The 26,729-nt window shown below is 39.8% G+C and overlaps 1 protein-coding gene across 1 annotated transcript; it reads right to left on the bottom strand.

Annotated features, from left to right (window-relative positions):
• Positions 1-1,785: 1,785 nt before the first annotated feature.
• Positions 1,786-24,751, bottom strand: LOC116316762 (mucin-2-like). The gene is made up of 45 exons (XM_039614171.1): positions 24,633-24,751; positions 23,674-23,788; positions 23,239-23,329; positions 23,020-23,153; positions 22,707-22,923; positions 22,364-22,489; positions 22,154-22,268; positions 21,918-22,068; positions 21,687-21,800; positions 21,537-21,606; positions 21,295-21,432; positions 20,300-20,464; positions 19,763-19,857; positions 19,552-19,678; positions 19,189-19,444; positions 19,000-19,052; positions 18,804-18,889; positions 17,627-17,737; positions 17,339-17,518; positions 16,830-17,069; positions 16,590-16,746; positions 15,024-15,152; positions 14,664-14,925; positions 12,064-12,159; positions 11,282-11,897; positions 10,532-10,799; positions 9,202-10,479; positions 7,841-8,892; positions 7,543-7,717; positions 7,216-7,463; positions 6,906-7,089; positions 6,608-6,818; positions 6,332-6,507; positions 6,173-6,242; positions 5,918-6,018; positions 5,407-5,438; positions 4,610-4,787; positions 4,418-4,522; positions 3,520-3,560; positions 3,300-3,422; positions 3,080-3,178; positions 2,821-2,949; positions 2,683-2,722; positions 2,130-2,253; positions 1,786-2,026 (listed from the first exon to the last, which is right to left on the bottom strand). The coding sequence occupies exons 1-45, from the start codon at positions 24,740-24,742 to the stop codon at positions 1,819-1,821; spliced, it is 8,796 nt and encodes a 2,931-aa protein (XP_039470105.1). The 5' UTR covers positions 24,743-24,751; the 3' UTR covers positions 1,786-1,818.
• Positions 24,752-26,729: the final 1,978 nt, after the last annotated feature.

The following is a 26,729-nucleotide window of genomic DNA, read 5'->3' on the forward strand; positions in this document are numbered from 1 at the left end:
AAAGGATGCGGGACGAAAATGTCACAGAGGAGCTGACAGCTTATCACTGCATAATACACCAGGAGTCGTTATGTGGCAAAGCCTTGAAAATGGAACATGTAATGACCATCATAACGCATGCAGTTAACTTCATCAGAGCCAAAGGTTTAAATCACCGCCAGTTCAAGGCATTTCTGGGAGAGTTAGATACAGAGTATGGTGACTTGCCCTATCACACAGATGTGTGATGGCTAAGCCAGGGAAAGGTGCTGCAAAGATGTTTCGAGCTTCGTGAGGAGATCTGTCTGTTCATGGAAAGCAAAGGGAAAGACACAACAGAGCTTCGAGATGAAACATTTATGTGTGAAATGGCGTTTCTGTGCGACATCACAAGCCATCTGAATGTGATGAACCTGCAACTGCAGGGACGGGGGTGTGTCATCTCTGATATGTACAGTACGGTGAAGGCGTTTAAAACCAAGCTGAGTCTGTGGGAGACGCAGCTGCAGAAAGAAAACTTGAGCCACTTCCCCAGATGCCAGACCATGAAAGAGAAGCTCTCTACCGCTGTGTAGTCTCAGACAAGTGAGCATCGCAGAACATTTATGTATTTTTAGTTTTTAATTCAGTTAAATTTTTTACATTTGTTTCTACAAGATGTGATTTTTCTTTGAAGGAAGTATTGTTTTGTCTATGTGCCATAGATTTTTGTATTTTATCTTATTGTATTTTATTTGTTTATATTTAGTTTTCAGTTAATAGACTCAGGGAAAATTGCAGATAAGAGCCATGAGAAAGAATACAACTGATTTGATTATTTTTTTTCAATTTTCTCTTTTTACTATTGGAAAGCAGTAATTGGTAGGATCATAGAGCAGCACAATATTGCACTTTCAGTTTATAATGCATGCAATTTCATTTATGCATTTATCTTGATATTAAGGAGCATATTTTGTTTATGAATGACATTTACTTTTTTGCTGTTTGCCTGTTGAAAATGTTTTCTTTCGAAATAACTTACAGAGCCATCAGAAAATATTGCTTTATTCATTTCATGTACAGGACATGTGATTTTTCTTTGAAGGAAGTTTGTTTTTGTCTGAGCCTGTTGAAAAATGTTTTCACTTGAAATTACTGACAGAGCCATAAAAAATATTGGATTATTCATTTAATCGTTAAATAACATACAGTACACTGTGTTAGGTCTTGGTTCAATAGGTTATGTGCAATCATTTTAATATGTTTTAATAAACATTGAACCAGTCCGGCCCTCAGCTTGTAGCAAATTTGTTTTTTTGGCCCTCTGATGTATTTGACTTTGACATCCCTGGCTTATTGTTTCACCCCTACCACTTTTCAAATACTCCATGCGTTTAGTGATTTTAATGAAAGCGTGTTCATATACTGTATCTATATCTACAGTCCAGAAGCACGTCTCCACTCTTTTCCTATTTTTACTCATTACTGCTTCACCAAGAACAGTGAAAATGCAGATTCTCCTGGTCTTTTTATTTCGAAATTTCACCCTGCCAACTTTATTGTATATTTTATTAAAAAAAAACAGCTGGCTATACTTTAATGTTATTGTGGAGAACAAGAAAGCACATTTAGGGTTTGTGTGATGTAAACACAAAATAAATGTTTAGATTTTGTTTTAGTACAAAAAAAGAAGATGGAAGAGATGAGACATGAACTGAGTTGCAATTGTTTTTTAATTTTGATCAGCAGACAAATACTCAAACTACAACAGCAATTACTTTGTAAGATATATAATGATTTTTAAGAAAATATGGGAAGAAACAATTGTATGTCACATCTGTAAAGAGATGGACTGTTTCATCACAGCAGTGTGAAGCTTCTCTTCCTGCGAACATGATGTCCAGCGCTGGTGCAGTCTGTCTTGGTACAACCACACTGCTCCACATACATGTATGTGTAGGGGACCGTGTCTCCATTCAAGCAGACCAGGTCAGCAGTGCGATTGCTGAAGTTTATCTCCTTACAGCATGAGCAGGAATGCTCCATTGTTGCTGCTGCTTCAGAGTACCTAAAGAAAGCAGGGGGCAGGTTTATTAATATACTCAAAGTGTAAAGTAGCACTTTTTGTAACTTTCCAGGGAAATATGAGATAATAGTAAAGGTATCCTTACATGGTGTAAGTATTGCAGGATCCTTCACAATATGGCATATCTACCTCCTGGGAAGACTGACAACCGTTGACTGTAATATGGGTTTTCATAGACATTAACTTGCATCCCTTCTCCTTCTCCACGCCTTTTACAAAAAAAGATGTTGAGTTAGTTTCTTTTATTTCTATTTAATGTAAATCTATCCATCCATTCTGTTCCGCTTATAGATGTCATAGGCTGAAAAGGCAGGTACATCCTGGACAGGTCGACACTCGGTCATAGGGCTAACACAGACAGGCAACCATTCACACTTAAATTCACACCTATGGGGAATTTAGAATCAACAGTTAACCTAACTCCACTATCTGCATGTCTTTGGACTATTGGAGGGAGATGGAGTACCTGGAGAGAACCCATGCAGACATTAGGGGAACATGCAAACTCCACACAGAAAGACCCCGGCTAGCTGCTGGATTCAAAACAAGTCCCTTCCCGCTGTGAGGCAACAATGTTACTCACCACACCAGTGTGCTGCCCCTGATTAAAATATTATATATCAAAATGTTATACTCACAAATTTTGCAACAGCCGTTTGCTGCAGTTTGAATTGTTTCCTAACAAGGAAAATATACAACATTAACAAAATTCTTTTCATTTCATTTCAGATAGATACAGTCAATCAGTGAAGATTAATTTTTAAAAGCATACTTACAGGTTGGCAGTTGCTCTCTTGGAAGGGTGGGCAGACAGTCTGTGAACGGCTTGCTGTTAAAGTCTCACCAGTCTTGACACAGGTATAATGTTCACACTTATTCCCCGGTGGTGACCAGGTTTCTCCTTGCTAGAAAGCAGTGAGATAGATGTATACAAAAATACACACAAACTTAGTAGTATTTATTTAAACACACAAATATGCACTTATTGCTTGTTTGGCTTAGATGAATTAACACATGAAGTTCTAAACAGCTTACAGTCAAAAGTTGTTTGGTTCCATTAATGTTGACAACACAGTGTGTCTGTACACACTTCCCGCAGCATTCATCTGAATCAGTTTCCACATATTCATATCCCTGTGAGACACCGAGAGAGATGGCACGTTTAGCTTGTGAAGCCCAATCTAGCAAGTGCCACACTAAAGACACCAAAGGAAAAAAACTGGAAACTGGAATTCACTGCTTTATTGTTTCATACCAGTTCGCAGCTTTCTTTACATTGTTGAAACACACAAATTATTTTGAATAGACCAGATTTTGGGTCAATCTCATTGGCACAGGTACAATCCTGACATGCAATCACAGGAACTGAAGAACCAGGCTGGTAAATAAAGATAAAAAAAAGCCATACATAATTATGTGCATCCTTAAAGATAGAAAAAGGTGAGAAAATAACAAATTATCTGCTTCTTATTTACCTGGTATTCAGTTTCTCTGTGAACACAAACTCTTTTAGGTTCTAGGAAAGAGACAGACGAAGATGAGGTGAATTGCATGAAAAGTGTCACATATATATGTATATACATATATATACACACACACATATATATATATATATATATATATATATATATATATATATATATATATATATATGTATAGACAAACAGAAGAAGACGGTCCGTAGTGATCGATGTAGCGGTTCGAAGGACAGCAACATCAGAAAGAAGGAACACGAGAAGCTGGAGAAATACCAGGGCTCAGAGAAGAGCTCGAGAGGATTTGGAGGGTGAAGGTAGCGGTGGTCCCGTGGTAATCGGAGCACTAGGTGCGGTGACTCCCAAGCTAGGCGAGTGGCTCCAGCAGATCCCGGGGAACAACATCGGAGATCTCTGTCCAGAAGAGCGCAGTCCTGGGAACAGGTAAGATACTGCATGGGACCCTCAAGCTCCCAGGCCTCTGGTAGAGGACCCGAGCTTGAAGGATAAACCGCCCGCAGGGGGCGTGCTGGGTGTGTATATAAAATTCCCGCCGCCCCTGCGGGCGGTCAATCCTCAAGCTCGGGTCCTCTACCAGAGGCCTGGGAGCTGGAGGGTCCTGTGCAGTATCTAGCTGTTCCTAGGACCGCGCTCATCTGGACAGAGATCTCGATGTTGTTCCCGGGATCTGCTGGAGCCACTTGCCTAGCTTGGGAGTCACCGCACCTAGTGTCTCGATTACCACGGGACCACTGCTACCTTCACCCTCCACATCTTCTCGAGCTCTTCTCGAGCCCTTGCTATTTCTTGAGATATATGTATATATATATATATATATATATATATATATATATATATATATATATATATATATATATATATATATTCATGTGCTTACCACATGTATGTTCTGGACAGCATTTTCCCACAGGGACACTGACAACTGGCTTATATCCAATTGGACAGTTCATATTGGTGACTGGGCAGGTGTTAGCTTGACATTCTGCAGAGATTATGGCACAGTGAGAAACTACCACAATCATATAACAATCTGGAAAAATGAAATGTACTTTGAAACTACATTTCTTACGGCAAACATAAATAGAACAGCAGGGGTCTGACAGACTGGTCTGGTTGACAAGGACAAACCCAGGAGCAGAGCAGTCTGTAGTGGCTGATGGTGGGCACACCTTAGGCTTGCAAGTAACAGTCTTGGTGGATTCTTCACAGATGCAGTCCTGGCATTTGTACTCAAATCTTTCATTGAACTGAAAGAATAAACCACAACAATTAATTATTTGTCTCCTGTAAGTAAACAATAGAGATTTAAAGTTTACCACCCTATTAGAGCACTTCACTCTGGCACTGCAGGCTTACTTGTGGTTCCTAGCGTATTTAATAGTACAATGGGATGGAGACCCTTTAGCTTTCAGGCCCCTCTTCTGTGGAACCAGCTTCCAGTTTGGATTCAGAAGACAGACACTATCTGATGCCCTGAGTATTCCTTCTTCAGTCACCTTTCTCACTCACTATGTATTAATAGACTTTTCTGCATTGAATCATACTTGTTATTAATCTCTTACTCTCTTCCACAGCATGTCTTGTCCTGTCTTCCTTCTCTCACCCCCAACCAGTTGCGACAGTTGGCTGTCCATCCCTGAGATTTGTTCTGCTCGGGGTTTCTTCTTGTTAAAAGGGAATTTTTCCTTCCCACTGTTGCCAAAGTGCTTGCTCATAGGGGGTCATATGATTGTTGGGTTTTTCTCTGTATGCATTATTGTAGGTTCTATATATATAGCACCTTGAGGTGACTGTTGTTATGATTTGGCACTGTATAAATAAATTTGAGTTGAATTGAATTAAAGTTTAAAATAAAAACATGCTCACCTCACGAGGAATGCCCTCAGGATCAAGACATCCTGTTAGAAAATTAAAAAATAGAAAACAAAAAACTCAACAAAACTATATCATGTAGTTAAGTCAGTAGTAGTATGTCTTAATGCATGGTCAATCATCAAATTTGATTCTGTTCATCTGGATGTAGTATTTTCAATGGGAGAAACGTTTTGTCACTTTGATCAATAGTCTTTGATCAATGGGCTTTCATCAGTGGTTGTTGATCAATGGTTATGACGTATTGCATATTAATGATCAAGGAACTGACCACACAGCCCATTGTTCATTTAGTGGGTGCTGAGGCCAGTCATTGTGGAAATGTACTGTTTATAAGGTTTGGGAAACCTGCAGTCAGGCGAGACCGAAGAAGTCACTTCGATGATTGACGAAATGTTTCTCCCACTGAAAACGCTACATCAAGATGAACAGAATCAACTTTTCAGGGTCAGTAGTAGTGAAATAAATATTAAATATATTAAAAATATTTAAAAAAAATACTCACCACATTTTTCAACACATATTCCAGACTCCTGGTTAAAAAGTTTCATTCCATCAGGACAAAAGCAGCCCTCTGTAGTGTAGTTCATAGTTGGTTCACTGGGACTATAAAACAAGTTACATTGAAACAACAGTTAAATTAAATTCCGGTAAGTTAATACACAGTTTCCCTTTCACTTATTGCCACTATAAACATATTTATTGCCACATTTTGTTATGGTCATAGCGCCTGCTTTTGCATAGTTTTGCGCAAACTTACTTGTCTTCACAGGTTGGCTGTTCTACAGGACCACAAGGCTTGTAAACTTTGCCTGATGGACATTCGCCAGCTGATGATGAAGAAAAGAACTTGCTGACAAATTGTCACTTGGATTCCAAACAATCCAAAACATTTACAAAATGATGAGGGGTTGCTTACCACACAGTTTGGTGTGGTTCCTCCAGTAAATGCAAACTCCAGCCTGAGCACAGGCTGCACCATAAGTCTGTAAACTTGTGCATTCCACTGTTGGGTTGGAAACATGACAGCTATCAAATACACAACCTCTGTAGAAATTTTCTGGAGAGACAAACGGATGGCACTCTGCAAAGACACTGTTTTAAAAAAGAAACAAAAAAATACATATTCAGTTTTAAATGGTGAACTGTTAATGGTACAGGAATACAGTGTTGGGATAGATCAGATAATGTTTACCTGCTTTTAAGCAGGTCACACATGGAGTCTGGTTTGCATGGAGCTAAGGTAGGTGGTGGTTCAGGTGCACTGGTAGGTAGCGCTGGTGGTGTTGAGCAGTTGGGTTTGTAAGGGTCTTCAACAGGCCAATAGTCAGCCATCACTGCACAGCTTTCCACCAGCTTACCTCCAGGTAACATGCAATCATCAGCCTGGTTATTGTTGCATGTTCCTGACAGTAGTAATAAAAAAAAAATTATTGCAGTGTAACCTCAAACTAACGGTTGAAAAATATGACCACTTTAGTAAACGTTCTTACCACAATGGCCCTGTGTGTTTTTGCCAAAGTACTGAAATGGAAGGGTTATGCTGAAGCCAGTTATTCCAAATGTAATAACTACTTTTAGTCGAGGAATCTCTAAAATCAGGTTAAGGCCTGAATTCACAATCTTAACACCTTGTTGAGAATAAGGTAGGTTTAAACTTTTTCCATTTTTCAGTGCCTGCAAAAGAATAAAAGCACCATATGTAAAAAACATATATATATATATATACTATAAAAATAAACAATCTTGGTTATTTTGCAGAAAAATACAATAAAATATTGGCAATCATATATTCAACTTCACCTCCAGTTGTGCAGTTCCAATAAGATTATGATTAATGAGTGTAATGACTTGTGATACATATGCCACTGTTATTGATCGTGGACAAGAAACATCTTCAGTTGGATCACAAAAGACATTGTCAATATAAATCTCCAAGTTATGTATTGGTAAAATCTCTTTCATCAAAACATAAGTGCAGTTTCCTTGATAACTGTAGAAAAGTCCATCAAACGTGATGTAATGCGGATCTCCCCACCCTTCACATACACCTAAAAGAGAGAAAAAATATTTAAGGTAGGAAAAAATAACATGAATGGAATAAATATTTTTAACTACAGAATAACTTACAGTCACAAGTATAATATTGACAGCAGTAGTACTCATCATACACAAGGACTGGTTCCTTTCCATTGGTGCAAGTTATGTTTTGAAGAGGGGGACATTCATATGGAATAATTTCTATTGTGTTATTTTCTATGCATCTGGCCATGGTGCAGTTGCAAAAATAGAAGGTCTCATTTTGCTTCAAGAAAATAGCACAAAAAAGCAAGAATGAAGTTAGTTACTAAATAAGTCAAAACAGATATGTCTCTTTAAATAGAAAGCTATTGAAAACATTTTTTATGTGATAAATAAAGGGTCTTACTGAAACACCCCAGTCAGGGCAGTCCACTTTCTTTGTTGTAGTCACGGTTGGGGTTGTAGTTGGCACTGTAGTTGTAGTTGGAGATGTGGTGGTAGTTGGCTCTGTAGTTGTAGTTGGGGATGTGGTGGTAGTTGTTGTTGGATATGTGGTGGTAGTTGGAGTTGTAGTGGTAGTTGTAGTTGGAGATGTGGTGGTAGTTGGCTCTGTAGTAGTAGTTGGAGATGTGGAGGTAGTTGTAGTTGGAGATTTGGTGGTAGTTGCAGCCGTGGTAGTAGTTGGGGATGTGGTGGTAGTTGGCTCTGTAGTAGAAGTTGGAGATGTGGTGGTGGTTGTGGTTGGATATGTGGTGGTAGTTGGCTCTGTTGTAGTAGTTGGAGATGTGGTGGTAGTTGTAGTTGTAGTCGTGGTGGTAGTTGTAGTTGAAGATGTGGTGGAAGTTGGCAAAGTAGTTGTAGTTGGGGATGTGGTGGTAGCTGTAGTTGTAGTGGTAGTTGGAGATGTGGTGGTAGTTGGCTCTGTAGTAGTAGTAGTTGGAGATGTGGTGGTAGTTGGCTCTGTAATAGCAGTTGGAGATGTGGTGGTAGTTATAGTTGGAGATGTGGTGGTAGTTGGCTCTGTAGTAGTAGTTGGAGATGTGGTGGTAGTTGTAGTTAGAGATGTGGTGGTAGAAGTAGTTGGAGTCGTAGTGGTAGTTGTAGTTGGGGCTATGGTGGTAGTTTGAGTCGTGGTAGTAGTTGGGGATGTGGTGGTAGTTGGAGTCGTGATAGTAGTTGGAGATGTGGTGGTAGTTGGCTCTGTAGTAGTAGTTGGAGATGTGGTGGTAGTTGGCTCTGTAGTAGTAGTTGGAGATGTGGTGGTAGTTGGCTCTGTAGTAGTAGTTGGAGATGTGGCGGTAGTTGGAGATGGGGATGTGGTGGTAGTTGACTCTGTAGTAGTAGTTGGAGATGTGGTGGTAGTTGTAGTTGGGGCTATGGTGGTAGTTTGAGTCGTGGTAGTAGTTGGGGCTATGGTGGTAGTTTGAGTCGTAGCAGTAGTTGGGGATGTGGTGGTAGTTGGCTCTGTAATAGCAGTTGGAGATGTGGTGGTAATTGGAGTTGGGGATGTTATGGTAGTTGGAATCGTGGCAGTAGGTGGGGATGTGGTGGTAGTTGACTCTGTAGTAGTAGTTGGAGATGTGGTGGTAGTTGTAGTTAGAGATGTGGTGGTAGAAGTAGTTGGAGTCGTAGTGGTAGTTGTAGATGGGGCTATGGTGGTAGTTTGAGTCGTGGTAGTAGTTGGATATGTGGTGGTAGTTGGCTCTGTAGTAGCAGTTGGAGATGTGATGGTAGTTGTAGATGTAGATGTGGTGGTAGTTGTAGATAGAGTTGTCGTGGTAGTTGGAGATGTGGTGGTAGTTGGAGTTGTAGTGGTAGTTAGAGTTGAGGATGTGGTGGTAGTTGGAGTCGTGGCAGTAGTTGGGGATGTGGTGGTAGTTGACTCTGTAGTAGTAGTTGTAGATGTGGTGGTAGAAGTAGTTAGAGATGTGGTGGTAGAAGTAGTTGGAGTCATAGTGGTAGTTGTAGATGGGGCTATGGTGGTAGTTTGACTCGTGGTAGTAGTTGGGGCTATGGTGGTAGTTTGAGTCGTAGCAGTAGTTGGGGATGTGGTGGTAGTTGGCTCTGTAATAGCAGTTGGAGATGTGGAGGTTGTTGGAGTTGGAGATGTGGTGGTAGTTGGAGTTGTAGCAGTAGTTGTAGATGTGGTGGTAGTTGGCTCTGTAGTAGTAGTTGGAGATGTGGTGGTAGTTGTAGTTGTAGATGTGGTGGTAGAAGTAGTTGGATATGTGGTTGTAGAAGTAGTTGTAGTAGTGGTAGTTGTAGGTGGGGATATGGTGGTAGTTTGAGTCGTGATAGTAGTTGGAGATGTGGTGGTAGTTGGCTCTGTAGTAGTAGTTGGCTCTGTAGTAGTAGTAGTTGGAGATGTGGAGGTAGTTGTAGTTGGATATGTGGTTGTAGAAGTAGTTGGAGTCGTAGTGGTAGTTGTAGGTGGGGATATGGTGGTAGTTTGAGTCGTGGTAGTAGTCGGGGATGTGGTGGTAGTTTGAGTCGTGATAGTAGTTTGAGATGTGGTGGTAGTTGGCTCTATAGTAGTAGTAGTTGGAGATGTGGAGGTAGTTGTAGTTGGATATGTGGTGGTAGTTGGAGTCGTAGTGGTAGTAGTACTTGTGGATGTGGTGGTAGTTGGCTCTGTAGTAGTAGTTGGAGATGTGGTATTAGTTACGGTTGGAGATGTGGTGGTAGTTGGCTCTGTAGTAGTAGTTGGAGATGTGGAGGTAGTTGTAGTTGGATATGTGGTGGTAGTTGGAGTCGTAGTGGTAGTAGTACTTGTGGATGTGGTGGTAGTTGGCTCTGTAGTAGTAGTTGGAGATGTGGTGGTAGTTGTGTTTGGATATGTGGTGGTAGTTGGAGATATGGTGGTAGTTGTGGTTGGATATGTGGTGGCAGTTGTAGATGTGGTGGTAGAAGTATTTGGAGTCTCAGTGGTAGTTGTAGATGTGGTGGTAGTTGGCTCTGTAGTTGTGGTTGTGGTGGTAGTTATAGTTGGATATGTGGTGGTAGTTGGAGTCGTAGTCGTAGTTGTGGATGTGGTGGTAGTTGGAGCTGTTGAATTAGTTGGGGATGTGGTGGTAGTTGTGGTTGGATATGAGGTGGCAGTTGGAGATGTGGTGGTAGTTGTAGTTGGAGATATGGTGGTAGAAGTAGTTGGAGTCGTAGTGGTAGTTGTAGTTAGGGATGTGGTGGTAGTTGGCTCTGTAGTAGTAGTTGGAGATGTGGTGATAGTTGTGGTTCAATATGTGGTGGTAGTTGGATATGTGGTGGTAGTTGGAGTGGTAGTGGTAGTTGGAAACGTTGTGGTAATTGTCGTTGGGGATTTGGTGGTAGTTGTAGATGGAGTCGATGTGGTAGTTGTAGTTGTAGATCTGGTGGTAGTTTGAGTTGGAGTCATGGTGGTAGTGGTAGTTGGAGTCGTGGTGGTGATTGGAGATGTAGTGGTAGGTTTAGTAGGAGATGTGGTTGTGGTTGAACATATCACATCACAACATTTTAATTTGATCTTGTAGTCAAAACACTTTTTTGGTGGTCTGATCTGGTCCTCTACTTTACATATTAAACCAATGTCGTTTTGACAAGTAACAACTTGGCCAGTTTCAGCCACAAAGTCATTAAATGTTTTGTCAGGGTAATTTACTGCTCTACAGTCAATATCTTCAATATAGTTACATATTTGAAGACCAGCATCTGTGATGTTTTTGTATGTTTCCCAGTCACTTTTGTCTGCAGGATCATCCACATCATACCAGTCTGACCACTCACATTGGAATTCTGGAATGCAAGTAGTCAACGACATTGGAGTTGTATTTGTGGTAGTTGGAATCGTGGTGGTACTTGTAGTTGGAGTCACGGTAGTAGTTGTAGTTGGAGATGTGGCGCTAGTGGTAGTTGGAGTCATGGCAGTATTTGGGGATGTGGTGGTAGGTGGCTCTGTAGTAGTAGTTGGAGATGTGGTGGTAGTTGTAGTTGGAGATGTGGTGGTAGCTGTAGTTGGATATGTGGTGGTAGTTGGAGTCGTAGTGGTAGTAGTACTTGTGGATGTGGTGGTAGTTGGAGCTGTGGTAGTAGTTGGGGATGTGGTGGTAGTTGGAAATATGGTGGTAGTTGTGGTTGGATATGTGGTGGTAGTTGGCTCTGTAGTAGTAGTTGGAGATGTGGTGGTAGTTGTAGATGTGGTAGTAGTTGTAGATGTGGTAGTAGAAGTAGTTGGAGTTGCAGTGGTAGTCGTCGTTGGAGATGTGGTGGTAGTTGGAGCTGTGATAGTAGTTGGAGTCGTGGTGGTAGTTGTGGTTGGATATGTGGTGGTAGTTGTAGTTGGGGATGTGGTGGTAGTTGTGGTTGGATATGTGGTGGTAGTTGGAGTCGTAGTGGTAGTTGTGGTTGGGGATGTGGTGGTAGTTGTGGTTGGATATGTGGTGGTAGTTGGCTCTGTAGTAGTAGTTGTAGATGTGGTGGTAGTTGTAGATCTGGTGGTAGAAGTAGTTGGAGTCGCAGTGGTAGTTGTAGTTGGAGATGTGGTGGTAGTTGGCTCTGTAGTTGTGGTTGGGGATGTGGTGGTAGTTGTAGTTGGGGATGTGGTGGTAGTTGTGGTTGGATATGTGGTGGTAGTTGGAGTCGTAGTGGTAGTAGTACTTGTGGATGTGGTGGTAGTTGGAGCTGTGGTAGTAGTTGGGGATGTGGTGGTAGTTGTGGTTGGATATGTGGTAGTAGTTGGAGATATGGTGGTAACTGTGGTTGGATATGTGGTGGTAGTTGGATATGTGGTGGTAGTTCGCTCTGTAGTAGTAGTTGTAGATGTGGTGGTAGTTGTAGATGTGGTAGTAGAAGTAGTTGGAGTTGCAGTGGTAGTCATAGTTGGAGATGTGATGGTAGTTGGCTCTGTAGTAGTAGTTGGAGATGTGGTGGTAGTTATGGTTGGAGATGTGGTGGTAGTTTGAGTCATGGTAGTAGTTGGGGACGTGGTGGTAGGTGGCTCTGTAGTAGTAGATGGAGATGTGGTGGTAGTTGTAGTTGGAGATGTGGTGGTAGTTGGCTCTGTAGTTGTGGTTGGGGATGTGGTGGTAGTTGTAGTTGGATATGTGGTGGTAGTCGTAGTCGTAGTCGTAGTAGTAGTTGTGGATGTGGTGGTAGTTGGAGCTGTTGTATTAGTTGGGGATGTGGTGGTAGTTATAGTTGGATATGTGGTGGTAGTCGTAGTCGTAGTAGTAGTTGTAGTTGGAGCTGTTGTATTAGTTGGGGATATGGTGGCAGTTGTGGTTGGATATGTGGTGGTAGTTGGAGTCGTAGTGGTAGTTGTGGTTGGGGATGTGGTAGTAGTTGTAGTTGTAGATGTGGCGGTAGAAGTAGTTGGAGTCGTAGTGGTAGTTGTAGGTGGGGATATGGTGGTAGTTGGAGTCGTGATAGTAGTTGTGGTTGGATATGTGGTGGTAGTTGGAGTCGTAGTGGTAGTTGTGGTTGGGGATGTGGTGGTAGTTGTGCTTGGATATGTGGTGGTAGTTGGTGATGTGGTGGTAGTTATGGTTGGAGATGTGGTGGTAGTTGGCTCTTTAGTAGTAGTTGTAGATGTGGTGGTAGTTGTAGATCTATTGGTAGAAGTAGTTGGAGTCGCAGTGGTAGTTGTAGTTGGAGATGTGGTGTTAGTTGGCTCTGTAGTTGTGGTTGGGGATGTGGTCGTAGTCGTAGTCGTAGTAGTAGTTGTGGATGTGGTGGTAGTTGGAGCTGTTGTATTAGTTGGGGATGTGGTGGTAGTTGTAGTTGGATATGTGGTGGTAGTTGGAGTCGTAGTGGTAGTTGTGGTTGGGGATGTGGTGGTAGTTGTGGTTGGATATGTGGTGGTAGTTGGCTCTGTAGTAGTAGTTGTAGATGTGGTGGTAGTTGTAGATCTAGTGGTAGAAGTAGTTGGAGTCGCAGTGGTAGTTGTGGTTGGGGATGTGGTGGTAGTTGTGGTTGGATATGTGGTGGTAGTTGGTGATGTGGTGGTAGTTATGGTTGGAGATGTGGTGGTAGTTGGCTCTGTAGTTGTGGTTGGGGATGTGGTGGTAGTTGTAGTTGGATATGTGGTGGTAGTTGGAGTCGTAGTGGTAGTTGTGGTTGGGGATGTGGTGGTAGTTGTGGTTGGATATGTGGTGGTAGTTGGTGATGTGGTGGTAGTTATGGTTGGAGATGTGGTGGTAGTTGGCTCTGTAGTAGTAGTTGTAGATGTGGTGGTAGTTGTAGATCTAGTGGTAGAAGTAGTTGGAGTCGCAGTGGTAGTTGTGGTTGGGGATGTGGTGGTAGTTGTGGTTGGATATGTGGTGGTAGTTGGTGATGTGGTGGTAGTTATGGTTGGAGATGTGGTGGTAGTTGGCTCTGTAGTTGTGGTTGGGGATGTGGTGGTAGTTGTAGTTGGATATGTGGTGGTAGTTGGAGTCGTAGTGGTAGTTGTGGTTGGGGATGTGGTGGTATTTGTGGTTGGATATGTGGTGGTAGTTGGTGATGTGGTGGTAGTTATGGTTGGAGATGTGGTGGTAGTTGGCTCTGTAGTAGTAGTTGTAGATGTGGTGGTAGTTGTAGATCTAGTGGTAGAAGTAGTTGGAGTCGCAGTGGTAGTTGTAGTTTGAGATGTGGTGGTAGTTGGCTCTGTAGTTGTGGTTGGGGATGTGGTGGTAGTTGTAGTTGGATATGTGGTGGTAGTTGGAGTCGTAGTGGTAGTAGTACTTGTGGATGTGGTGGTAGTTGGAGCTGTGGTAGCAGTTGGAGATGTGGTGGTAGTTGGAGTCGTGGTGGTAGTTGTGGTTGGATATGTGGTGGTAGTTGGAGTCATAGTGGTAGTTGTGGTTGGGGATGTGGTGGTAGTTGTGGTTGGATATGTGGTGGTAGTTGGAGTCGTGGTGGTAGTTGTGGTTGGGGATGTGGTGGTAGTTGGTGATGTGGAGGTGGTTGTAGTTGGGGATGTGGTGGTAGTTTGAGTCATAGCAGTAGTTGTAGATGTGGTGGTAGTTGGCTCTGTAATAGTAGTAGTTGGAGATGTGGAGGTAGTTGTAGTTGGATATGTGGTGGCAGAAGTAGTTGGAGTCGTAGTGGTAGTTGTAGGTGGGGATATGGTGGTAGTTTGAGTCGTGGTAGTAGTTGGGGACGTGGTGGTAGTTGGCTCTGTAGTAGTAGTTGGAGATGTGGTGGTAGTTATGGTTGGAGATGTGGTGGTAGTTGTAGATGGAGTCGTAGCAGTAGTTGAAGATGTGGTGGTAGTTGGCAATGGAGTTGTAGTTGGTGATGTGGTGGTAGTGGTAGTTGGAGTCGTGGTGGTAGTTTGAGTTGTAGCCGTGTTGGTAGTTGTGGTTGGATATGTGGTGGTAGTTGGAGTTGTAGTGGTAGTTGTAGGTAGGGTTATGGTGGTAGTTTGAGTCGTGGTAGTAGTTGGAGATGTGGTGGTAGTTGGCTCTGGACATACATTCACACATGTTTGGTTTTCCTCATCAAATATGGGCTCATCTTTTGGGCATACAGGGTAACAGCCTGTAAAAAAATCACATAATAAAACCTTATTCAACATTTCTGAATGGCACATTTATCTGATGTAATGTCATACAAACTGACACGACTTAACCTCCTACCTTCCAGGGTGGGTATCGGATTGAAACATACGCCTTCTGGATTCAAGCAGGTCTTGTAGCATGGACGGTGGCAAGGGTTATAGTGCCATATGCATTCCGTTGGGCCGTTGTAGTAATCACAATAGACAGCTAGGAAAAGCGGATACAAATTATGTTATTTATTTAGACAATTAAAATGTTAATTGAAATATATGCAATTTCTATGTGTAATGTGAATGTAAACTCCACTTTATACCATCTCACATTACAATTGTATAAGCTGATTGAAAGAAATACTTAGTTTAAGTATATTATGGACATTCTTTCAGACTTTTCATGATGGAGCACATTAAGTGATAAAAAAGATGAGATTGAGATTAATTATAACTGACCCTCAGTATATTATAGATTGAGTTTATCTTGAACTAATGGTGTTCCATATGCAAATCTAACACATTGATTAAAATATTGTCTGCAATATATTGGATCTGAGTTTACATCTACAGTGTCTTTACTTATTCTGAATGCAAATATGTGCGATGCATTTTACTTTTTCCACATATTATTTAGTTGCAATTATCATTAATCAGAAAATGATAATACCTACACCCAATATTCTACTATGAAAACATGTTTTTAGAAAGAAATGTTGCTTTTAACAATCAAAAACTAAAATATCATGATTTGAAAAAACATATAGTGAGGTGAATCCTGTTGTTTTCATAATCATTTTTTTAAACAAGCTTTTCCTCTATTGTTTACCAAGTGCTTCTTCATTGTGAATGTATCAAGATTGACTCATTTAGACAGGAGCAAATGGAAAATGAAAGGCCATTTTGGACATGAGAGTGGCCCCCTCAAACTTTTCTCTACAAAAATAATTGCTAATAATGGGTAATTCTTATGTTGCATGAGACAGAAGAGAAAATCTGCTTTAATGTCAAACAGTACAACAAATGGGTTATATACAGTATGCTCTGTAAGACTATAAGCCATGCTATGATATAATCTTTAACTTTATTTTTACATACAAAAAACTTTAACGATCCCTCTATAACTGTATATCCTTTTCCATAGAGTACAACTCTGGAACAATCACTTTGCTACATCCATTTTCTTTTGCAATTAAACACATAATCAGCTTAATGATCCCAAAAACCATATATTACATGCATTTATTTATAAAGATCAACACAGTATAATTCCAAATTAGTGATTCAGGTGCAAATCTGCAATCTCAGTGATAGATGTCACTAAATCCCATACACTAATTAATTAATGGTCTGCATATGTTTTTAAAATGAGAGATTTCAGTTTCAGATGTTTCATAAACTTACAAAAACGGGTGTCCAGTTTGGATGTTATTGGTTATTGAGCATAGCTTGACACAGAAAAAGTTAAGCTTATTAATTAATAACAATATAAAAAGTATAAAAAATGAAGGGGGGTTATTTCCTGAGCAGACTGATGCATGACACAGACATTTCTGTAGTTGTTAACACTATGCTCACAAGAATTTACGGCCTCAAAGACAAAGTCATGTGTCAGAAAAAGTTGGAAAATCGAATAAAAAAAAATGTTACTTACGACAGATCTCTGGAGTTCTCCATGCAATGCAAACATCATGCTCATTGCAAGCCTGAGCATAAACTGCAACCGCTGTGCAGAAACATTCACAGTCTCCCCCAGTGTCGCAGGCACATGAGTCTTTCACACAGTTTTCATAAAATGGAATGGGGCTAACCTGTCCAGTGGTGCAAATTTGATGATTTTTTTAGCAAAGTGTTTCATAATTACATGAAATGGAATCCTACAAATTAGCATTACCTTTCTGTGGCATTCTTTAAATGTTTCTCCAATTATGATGCTACACATCATTTTTGCCCACTTATGTCGACTGGGGGTTACTGCACAAGGATCAATGTTCTCCTCCGCATCTGGACAAGAGCTAGAAACTTTCCAGCTGTTTGCAAATTCGAGTAGATTGCTCACCACCAGCTGACCCTGGGTGGTGTAGTCATTCTGTCCATCACCATCAAAATTTCCACACAGGCCACACACCTCTCCCTGTATAGTCATACAAAAGAGTCAATCGAACAATGTGTGATGTTGATAAATATAATATAGTGATTTACATTTACCATACATTTCATTCATATATTAGGCTCCTTTAAGAAGTTTTTTTTCTATTTTAAAAGTGATTCTTTGTATTTTTTCAATATGTGGTGTTGCAAACAAGAAGTTTGTGGTGAGACAAAAGGGGTATACTGCATTGAATATATCAAATATCAAACACTTTAGTCTAAGAATTTAATGTAACAGTCACTGTGACTCACAAAGTGTGTTGGTTCCAGCAGGATCCGAACAGCTGTTTTGCGATCCCACATCACTGCCACACCGATGACAGATTCCACAACCACATACAAGCCAACCTTCCGTATTCTGTACTTGAGCACAGGCCCATGTCCCAGATCATCCTCTTCAAATCTTCCCCTTGATAGTTTGATTTCCATTCTCTGTAATGAAGGAAATTAAATTCATCTTAGTTCAATTGAAATGCTAAACATATGTTTATTTAGATTTACTATTATTGGCATGAGAAAAGTGTTTGTATCTGGTCTTACCCCCAGTTGAATTCTGACTTTTTTAGAGCAGGTAGTGCCCATAGAGCCACAAGGTACATTTTCAGTGATAACTCCAAAGTTGTCATGCACTGTTTTATTGCCACAGTTGTTCTGTAAAAAAACAAAAACAAAACAACAACAACAAATTGTTAAACTTTGTGTTTTTTGTAGCTAAGGTACATGATAACCGGATCAATATTATGCACTTACGCATTATATATTGACTAACTGCCTTTGAATCTTTATGTAATGAATTTTGGAGTCACAGTGTAGGTATTTCTTAATTGCATCTGAAATCTTTACAAAAGACTTTCCTGATTCCTGATCCTGATATTATTTAAAATATATGGCATATTATTGCAATTTCACCCAAGAGTTCTAAGTAAGTAATTGTGTTTGGTGAACAAAACATACAGTGTGAATGGCATGTATCTTTTTTTTGACTATGGAAATTAGAGTTACATGACAGACTTTACTCTTAATTGTTCAATGTTCGTTTTTATGAGAAACATTGGACAAGGGCATGAGGAGGTGAATTCAGGTGACAGTTGTTCTTCAGATGATTTTGGCATACATTATTTACCTTTACAGCAATATAGCCACACTGTCCTTGAAATGCATATGTTTTCTGATCAAATGTGGTGTAGTGACCACTTCCATAAATAATGCAAGTTCCTGGACATTTTTTCTCTGTGCATGTCCATTTTCCACTTTGGCAGGTACTAAATGTATCAAGAAAAGTAAATACAATACAATTTTAATACTATGAAAAAAACATGCCATATATGTCAAATACTGTTTATTAATCTACAGTAATTCATTAGAAAATAAAACAAGATCCTACCAGGTGTTGCACTGATTAGGTATTCGAGTTCCTGAGACATAGAGATGGCCATCATGTTTGCATGGACAGTCACTTTCTTTCACACAGAAACCTTTACCATCATCAAGGAGGCCACTGGGACACCGACAACCAGATTCACACTCGGTGGCATCCTGGGAGGATAGAAAGACCACAATGATAAAAAATAAAATAAAAAATTTCAGACACTGTTAAAAATTGTCATACAAAACTGTCTACTACTGAGTGTATGTGTATAAGATTAAATAATATATAATAGATTCTGTTTTTTGAGACTGAGAGGTCAGCTAAAGCACAGCATCAAAAACAACTCACACAATCATCATTGTCCAGATTTAAACAAGTTCGAGCACATTGCAATGCAACAACTCCTGCGCTTGCAGTGGAGCAGTTGAAGTATTCTTTAGGAGAAGGACAAGCTGTAAAAACTGTAGGGAAAAAGAAAATTTGCTTTAATATACTGTATATTGTTTTAACAAAATGCTTGCACTGAAAAAGAAAAATAACTGACTTGACATGCGGTTTCTCCCAGAATGGCAATGAAGAACTCCATCAGTGCATACGCTAGAAAAAGGGACCAAAAATATAAAAGTGCAATACAAAAATCCAAGTTTGTGAAAATCCATCACACTACATGTATTACAGTCCTGCTTAATTCTTAATTTATGGTTTTTTTATTTGAAGTCCTGAAATGACTCACCAGCGCTCGTTGTTGATGCTGACGGACTTGCCTGACTTAACATAGACTTCATTATGGTAACAGGGACACTTTGCCACTGGGACACAGATGCCGTTGTCATCTAGGTAGTGACCCTCAGCGCAGGAACAGCCATCCACAGGTAAGAAATCAGAGGTGCAGCTCTGCTGCTTTAAGCTCAATGATCTGCAAGTCAGCTGGCATCTCTGATGTTTGTAAGAGAAGGTCTGAGATTCTGGGCAGTTCTTGGTGTATTTGTCTGTTTGACAGAAAATATGACAATGATTACCTCATAGTTTTGGACTAACTAATAAAAGAGAACATGCTCATCAAACTTCATTACTGAGCTGTTTCAGATACCCTTACCGCACACATTCTCTCTCCAGTCTGTCATGAACACTCCCTTTGATGCACAAGCTCTGGCATAGGAGGAGAAAACAGCACACAGGCAGTCCTCGCTCTTCTCACAGTTACAGCTAGCATAAGTACATCGCTGCAGAAAACAGTGAACACATTTTTATTGTATTACAGTCCCACTGTATTCAGTTTAAGGACAAACAGAGAGGTTTTGTTGTACCTTGTAGTAAATCTCAGGATCCACCACAGAATGGCACTCTGCAAAGGTACTATTTGGCTGTCGTAGCAAGGCGCACCAGTGATTGGCATACTTTTCTACAAGTAGATGAGTAAAAATTTAATTTCTTGTTTATATTTCTTGCTTGTTCAAATATGTTGCATTTAGAACCTGGAAAGTCAGTTTCAAGCAAATGATAGCAATTAAAGAAATAAACTTTCATCCATCCATCCATCCATTCTCTTCCATTTATACTTGTCAGGGTCACAGAGGGGCTGGAGCCTATCCCAGCCGTCTTATGGCAAGAAGTAGGGTATACCCTGGACACACCCTGGACACGTTGCCAGTCTCTCACAAGGCTAACACATAGAGACAGACAACCATTTGCTCTCACATTGGCACCTATGGGCAATTTAGAATTACTAATTATCCTAACTCCACTAAAAAAATAATTGGAGTTAAGAAAAAAATAAACTTTGACAATCAAATAAGAAATAAGAAATAAAACTTGATAGACCAATGAAAACCTTTCCAGTTTACCATTTTCCACGCTGAAAGAACAAGGGTCATCAAGTCTTTCTTCTCTGTCTTGGCATATATGGCTAGCCTTCCAGGAGTTACTAAAAGCTGCTGCGTTTCCCTCCACAATTCCTTGACGAGTGTTCATGTCATCAGACAGGACCATGTTGTAGTTCCCACATAAACCTAAAAATACAGATTTTTAATGAAGAAATGATCATGAAATGCAAATTAAATAAATGTATGAAACCAAATAATTTTTAATGGCTTGCTTGTTCGGTGGTATTCAGAGTGGGACAATCCTGAGATCATCCTAGATCACATAAAACAAAATTTCTGTTCTGTGGCTACCTCAGTGTCTACTTTCAAGGTTCAAAGTTCAAGGTTCTTTATCCATCACATGCATAGTTATATAAGTATAACACACAGTGAAAAGTAACCGTAGACTATAAAACTAGAGGATTTTGGGATGTAAACCAGAGCAAAAATAAGTAAAAAACTAAAAAGGTGCATATTCGGAGTGGAGCGGTCAGGAAGGCATCTGGACGTGGCCGCGCTGAACCTTCCAGATAAGCTTTTCATTTTGGCATACCAGTTAGCTGCCCACACCATCTTAGCTGGTTCCTTTTCATCTGAAGAAGCTAACACTCTACTACGAGCGCCCTCATTATTTCTAAATTTCTCGCCATAACTCTAAGAGTGAGGCCATTTATTTCACCCTTTTGTGCTTTAAAACTAGTTTTAAAGCACATCCCTGATCATTCAGCATCGAAAAAAAAGTATGTAAAGTGTTTAATTTTTTAAGAAAAACATATTAATCATTGAAGTCAATATAATCTGCTGGTGTTTAATTTGTTTAAGCTGCAAATGGCAAAGTTTCGAAATACACAGATACATCAAAATTACAATAATCATCTTCAACAGACAACATTCTTTAAGTCTTGCAGTAAATAGTTATTTAATAAATGCATATTAGTCCTCGTGATATAATGCTTTAAGACTAATGTCAAACTTACCACGTGTCTTTTCTCTGTAGCTCTGCTCCAGGCTGACATAAACTTGCATGAGGGGCACATGTTGGATCTGAATTTGCAAACCAAAACTGGTCTGGAGGATGATGTGAAAGGACGAAGCATGGAATATACTGATATCCCCTGTGAATAAAAAGAAACACAAAAATCACTTTGCCTAACTTCTTATGTATCAGCATGAATGAAAGTAACATCTTAAATCTTAAGTTCCTTATATTCTGACCAACCTGAGAAGTACGGCAAACTGATACTCTGCATATTCTGCTTTACTGTGCCATCAGCAGTGAATGTTAACACCTGAATAAAAACAGAATTGATCATTAGGGTGTTGCAGCTGTCAGTATCTATTTAAAGCATGAGCCCAGTATTGAACTCACATTGTTTCTGTCATTGTTCAGCAGGATTTTGAGAGTCTTTAGACAGGTGTCATACTCTTGGTGTGCACATGGTACCAGTTTGACCAGAATGGTAAACTTAGGGCTTGAATCATCCTGAAATATACATAATGTGAGAAGTACACAAATTAACCTAGTCCATTATTTTTACCTTACATGTGCCCAACACAGTATTGTCTAAAATTTGATAGTACAAAGCTAAGGCTCATTTACCTTTCTTTTCACCTTGGCCAGGGTGTAGTAACAGTCTCCATGGAAGGTGAAGTCTTTCCCATCAAAGGTGGTTACATGTGAACCTTCTTCAACCGCACACGTAGAAGGTGTTGAAAGACTTTCACAAGCCCATCTACCCTCAAAACATGAGCTGAAAAACAAATAAATTCATTAAGATATCAAAATATGCAGACACATTGTAAAACATTACATTCTGGTAGCATTATGAACATTACCATTCCTCTCGCTCCTGTCTGTAAACTTCACCAGATTCATAGATTTTTCCATGCTTGCACTGGCATTCAGACTGAGCAATACACCCCCTCATGGAAATGTCATCGAACATGGTTCCTGAAACGGAAGGTTGCCATTGGAAGGTAACATCCCATGTAAAGAGAAGCTTTAACAGGTGTGTAGAAAGAAACTTATTTGACATGAGCGCTAACCAGGAGGACAGAAGCAGCCGTCCATTTTGTGGTCCTCACAGAATGAGCTTGTGTCTTGATGCGTGCAGGTATCCACACAAGGGGATCCACTCTCTTCATAAACCATGTTGAATGGGCACTGTTTGGCTGTGAAGGAAGTGGGAATTTACACGAAGTGTTTAAACATCAACTTGTTGAAGTTTTTCACTTGCGTGTTAGAACAGCAGATTTTTTTGTGCACTTATTTTACTTCTGACGTTTCCCAAATTTTGATATATATTTCAGTGTTTTGATACTCTCTCTACCCCTTAATACATAAAATACAAAAATAAAAGCCAGACAGAAAGAGAAAACAAAATTTTACCACAGAACTCAGAAGTCCTCCAGTTGGGAGGCTCCCCTCCAGCATGGGAACACTGTCGAGAGAACTCAGAGAGTGTGCTGCAGACACAAAAGTCATTCGAATGGTTGGTACAGCCACACATGTCCTGCACACAGGCCTGAATGTAAGGCTCAGGGTCAATCAGTTTGGAGCAGGAGCTCCAGGTTTCTGCATGCAGCATCTCTTCACACGTGTTTTGCTAAAAGAGAGTAAACATGTGGACAGTTATTTAATACAAATAAAAACCATCAGATCTCTTTTGTTAAACCTGACTAAAGTAGGTAACAAAACTCACAAACTCTTTGCATGACTCTGGCACATTCATAGCTTCCTGTGACACATCTTCCTCTTCATATGGGTCCTCACAATCATCATTTGGACGATGGACTTTATGTATGTTGCCAAACTCAATGGGGCTGATTTTGCAACCTTTTGCATACAATTACATTAGTAGGGACATGCAATGCCAGCATATTATAGATTTCAAAAATATTAAATGATGAACAGCTTTTACCATCAAGGAGGAACTCATTGTAGACTGGAACACCGTTAAAATCTCCACAAAGTCCACAAGTGTGGTTAGTGTAATCATTATCAATTTCCACCTTAAACATGGAGTAAAGGTTAGAAAAACTTTTAGAAACCAGACATGAAATGTTTTAGATATAAAAATATATAATATGACAAAATAAAACAAAATGAATGCATCAAAGTTGCCACATATAAGGACTTTACATGTATGCAAGGACAATAGTAACCACTGTAACTATTGTTGTAGTGAACCAGGTAGCCAGCAATTCTACTCAAAGGCAATGTTTTTATTTAAATGTCACACAGACCAAAATATAAAAATATGGCAGTGTATTTCTGGAGGTTGGGTTGTTAGTCATTAATATAAGAAATGTGTCATAAAAATATCCTATTGGATCTGTCTGTTTTAAGGCTTTACCATGACTGCATCATCAAGGTTCCACATGACAATGATGCCAACTTTGGACTGGAGCTTGATGTAGACTGCATTTCTTTCCACTTGTACTCCGGCCTGGTAGTGTGGAAGTTTGACACTGAGAAGAAAGATAATATCTATAATTAACATTATATAAGAAGCATCTCTGTATTGAATAAAGTCTTTTGAATTACAAATCAATCTCTGTACTTCAAATGTTCACTTATATTGCCATACTTAAGAGTACTGTCTGGAAGTCTGGGTTAATGTATACAAAACTTAAATTCAGTCATTATCTAAACTTCAGGAAAAAGCAACCAGGATCATTATTCAAGCCGGATTCAGCGACCATACTAACATTTTATTTTTGGAGTCAACAAATCTTTAAATTCATGGACCTCATAAAATATAAATCTACACAGAAAATATAAATAAAGCCAGATATGTTATCAGGAAAATGACAGACGATGTTTTTGGAGAGAGAAGGGGATTATAACTTGAGGGGAAAGTTAAATTTGAAGACTCAAACGAACAACAGTGCATTTCCATTTGTGGAATAAAATTGTGGGAACAGTTTTCCAGTGGACCTACAGCAATGTTCAAGCATTATTCAGTTCAAACAAGTTTTTCGAAACCTGCCTTGGAAGAATGTGAAATTAATGAAATTGATGACTGATATATATATAATGATCTTATTTTAATGTGGGTTTTTTTTGAGTGTATACAAGTGCTGAGGGGAAGTGTGGATAATGATGAACATGGTGAATCAATCTATCAATCAATGAATCAGAGATTAATAAGTACTTCAATATTTCTTCCTACTCCATTTCAGACTTGATGATTGAGTGGTTAATTCATGTCATTAGGAATGTGTGTATATATTGGTTTTATATATCTGAAATAAAAGATTATCATTGTAATCATAATTATATCAGAGTTGCTTTTTTTTTTTTTTAACTTACGGCAGGTCGTTCACAGTGACCACATCCTTGCTGAGGTGAAATACAAAATCGCTGATGGTGACCACCACATAACTGACTGTCGGGTTTCCATCGTTTTCCTTCCTCTTCATGTGCACAGAGAACTCCGGGAAGGTGTCATGGCAGTCAGAGACCAGGTTATATTCACACATGCCAGGAAACTGGTACACATCACCATCGAACGTCTTGAAGTGTTCCCTGCCCCATGTGCTACAGATGCTGCTCACATGGTTGCGGACTGGAACAACATTCACATAAATAAAAGCTGAATACTGGTAGAAGTATTATAAATGTTGTGTTAATATATTAATTATTGAAGCAGAAAAATCTATTTAAATCATCAAGGTTTAAAAGCAGACCAAAATTATTTGAACCTTACCCAGTGCAGCTTGGATCTCAGTGACATGGGCTATAGTCAAAGCAAGGAAGCACAACCACACCAAACTCCCCCTCATTTTTGCCACTGTGGACTTGCTGTTCCCAGAGCAGATAATGTAGAAAGTGGTTCTTGACAACCTTTTATATTGAGATTGGACTTTTTTTCCCCCCCTCACACCTTCTTTCTGAGTAAGACATGAAGATTTATTGCCATTCGTGGAAAACATGTGCTGGATGGCTGTCCAACGCCCTTCACAATTCCCATATAACTTATTATTACATCCTTCCTCTTGATTGAACAAGTATGTTTGCACTTCAGTTAAATATCTTCATTTCAAGACAACAGAGGCAGCAATGAAACAGTTTTATTGACAGCATGCTCCTCTGTTCTAAATCTATTGTTTCATAAGAACCCAATAATTATAAATTATTAAACATAGAAATGAAAAGAGGAAAATGAGACACTGGGATGAAAAATTTCTTACAACCCTCCCAAGAAAGTAAAGATCTCATGAGTGACTATGGCCATGCAGGTATCACCTAACATAACCTGAAACCTACGTGAGCTGCTTTAAACAAAGCCTATGCCAACTTGTCTACCATCTGCTTTACATTTGATAAGATCATTGACAAACATCCTGCAATACTCAGGAGCTTATTCATATCAAGGCATTCATGTTCTACTCAAAAGCCATTAAGCAGCAGGATTTGATTCCTTTAGCTTTATCTCTAGCAGCTCCTTCTTGGGAATGTTGCAAATTCACAAGCAGGAAGGAGTTTCAAACTGAAGAAAGAAAAAGTCTAAATTTGATCAGGTGTGTTTTACACATTACATATACAATTGGCCAATGCACGTCTTTAACCCATTGGTGCTCAGAAAATAAACTGAAACTGAAGCTCCTTAAAACTAAATAACTCATTAAATATTTGTACTTTACGTTTGGGACCCAAAATACTAGCGCCCTGGTAAAGGAAGCCCAGCAGCGGCCACACTTTCTCTTTGTCCTGAGGATGAAAAACTTTGACCTGAAGCTGCTGTTGGCCTTCTACTGCTCCTCAGTGGAGAGTGTGCAAACCCTATCCCCCCCACGCCCCATCCCTATCCACCCACCCACCAATCTGAGCCATGGTCTGAGTAACCCTCATCACTCAGGCCACTTACACTTGGACTCAGTACTCCAACAAAGTCCATTGTACTACTTTCAAGCACTTTGCAACCTCTCCTCTATTGTGTGTCTCCCTCTTATTTGTTTATAATCCTCTTGTGTATTTATTCTTGCTCCCATACTATTTATATTTTTAGTCAATGCACAGTTGGTGTCGAACACCCACAATTTCATTGTGCATGTGCAATAATAATAATAGAACTTTATTATATTTTATTTTATTTTGTTCTATATGTCAAAATATTACAATGTTTTAAATGTTTCTTTCCTAACAAAGCTACTCTGCCAGACCTGGAAGATTATTATTATTTCTCTATCAATAGTGATATGAGGCAATGTATTTGGCAGCTTTGAAAATGTTTAGAATATCTGCTCTGAAAATGCACAGGGGTGCAGTGGTCACATCTCTACAGCAAAAGTTCCAAAACAGTTCCAAACTCCTAATCCTAATTTCATCGTCGTGTTTGCTTGTTGTCTCTGTTCCATGAGTAGTTTTATTCCAGGAGCTCCACCTCCCTCCCAGAACTCCAAAAGC

The sequence above is a fragment of the Oreochromis aureus genome, linkage group 7, assembly GCF_013358895.1.
Source record: "Oreochromis aureus strain Israel breed Guangdong linkage group 7, ZZ_aureus, whole genome shotgun sequence".
In the NCBI taxonomy this organism is placed as follows: domain Eukaryota; kingdom Metazoa; phylum Chordata; class Actinopteri; order Cichliformes; family Cichlidae; genus Oreochromis; species Oreochromis aureus.

Excerpts from the sequence above, each read along its gene's own strand:
- LOC116316762 (XM_039614171.1), bottom strand. The coding sequence starts at position 24,742 with ATGAAGAGGAAGGAAAACGATGGAAACCCGACAGTCAGTTATGTGGTG. Across the intron at positions 20,465-21,294 it reads CTACAGAGAAAAGACACGTG|GTTTATGTGGGAACTACAAC; the intron begins GTAAGTTTGACA and ends CTGTATTTTTAG. Across the intron at positions 6,508-6,607 it reads TGTGACCTGCTTAAAAGCAG|TGTCTTTGCAGAGTGCCATC; the intron begins GTAAACATTATC and ends TTTTTAAAACAG.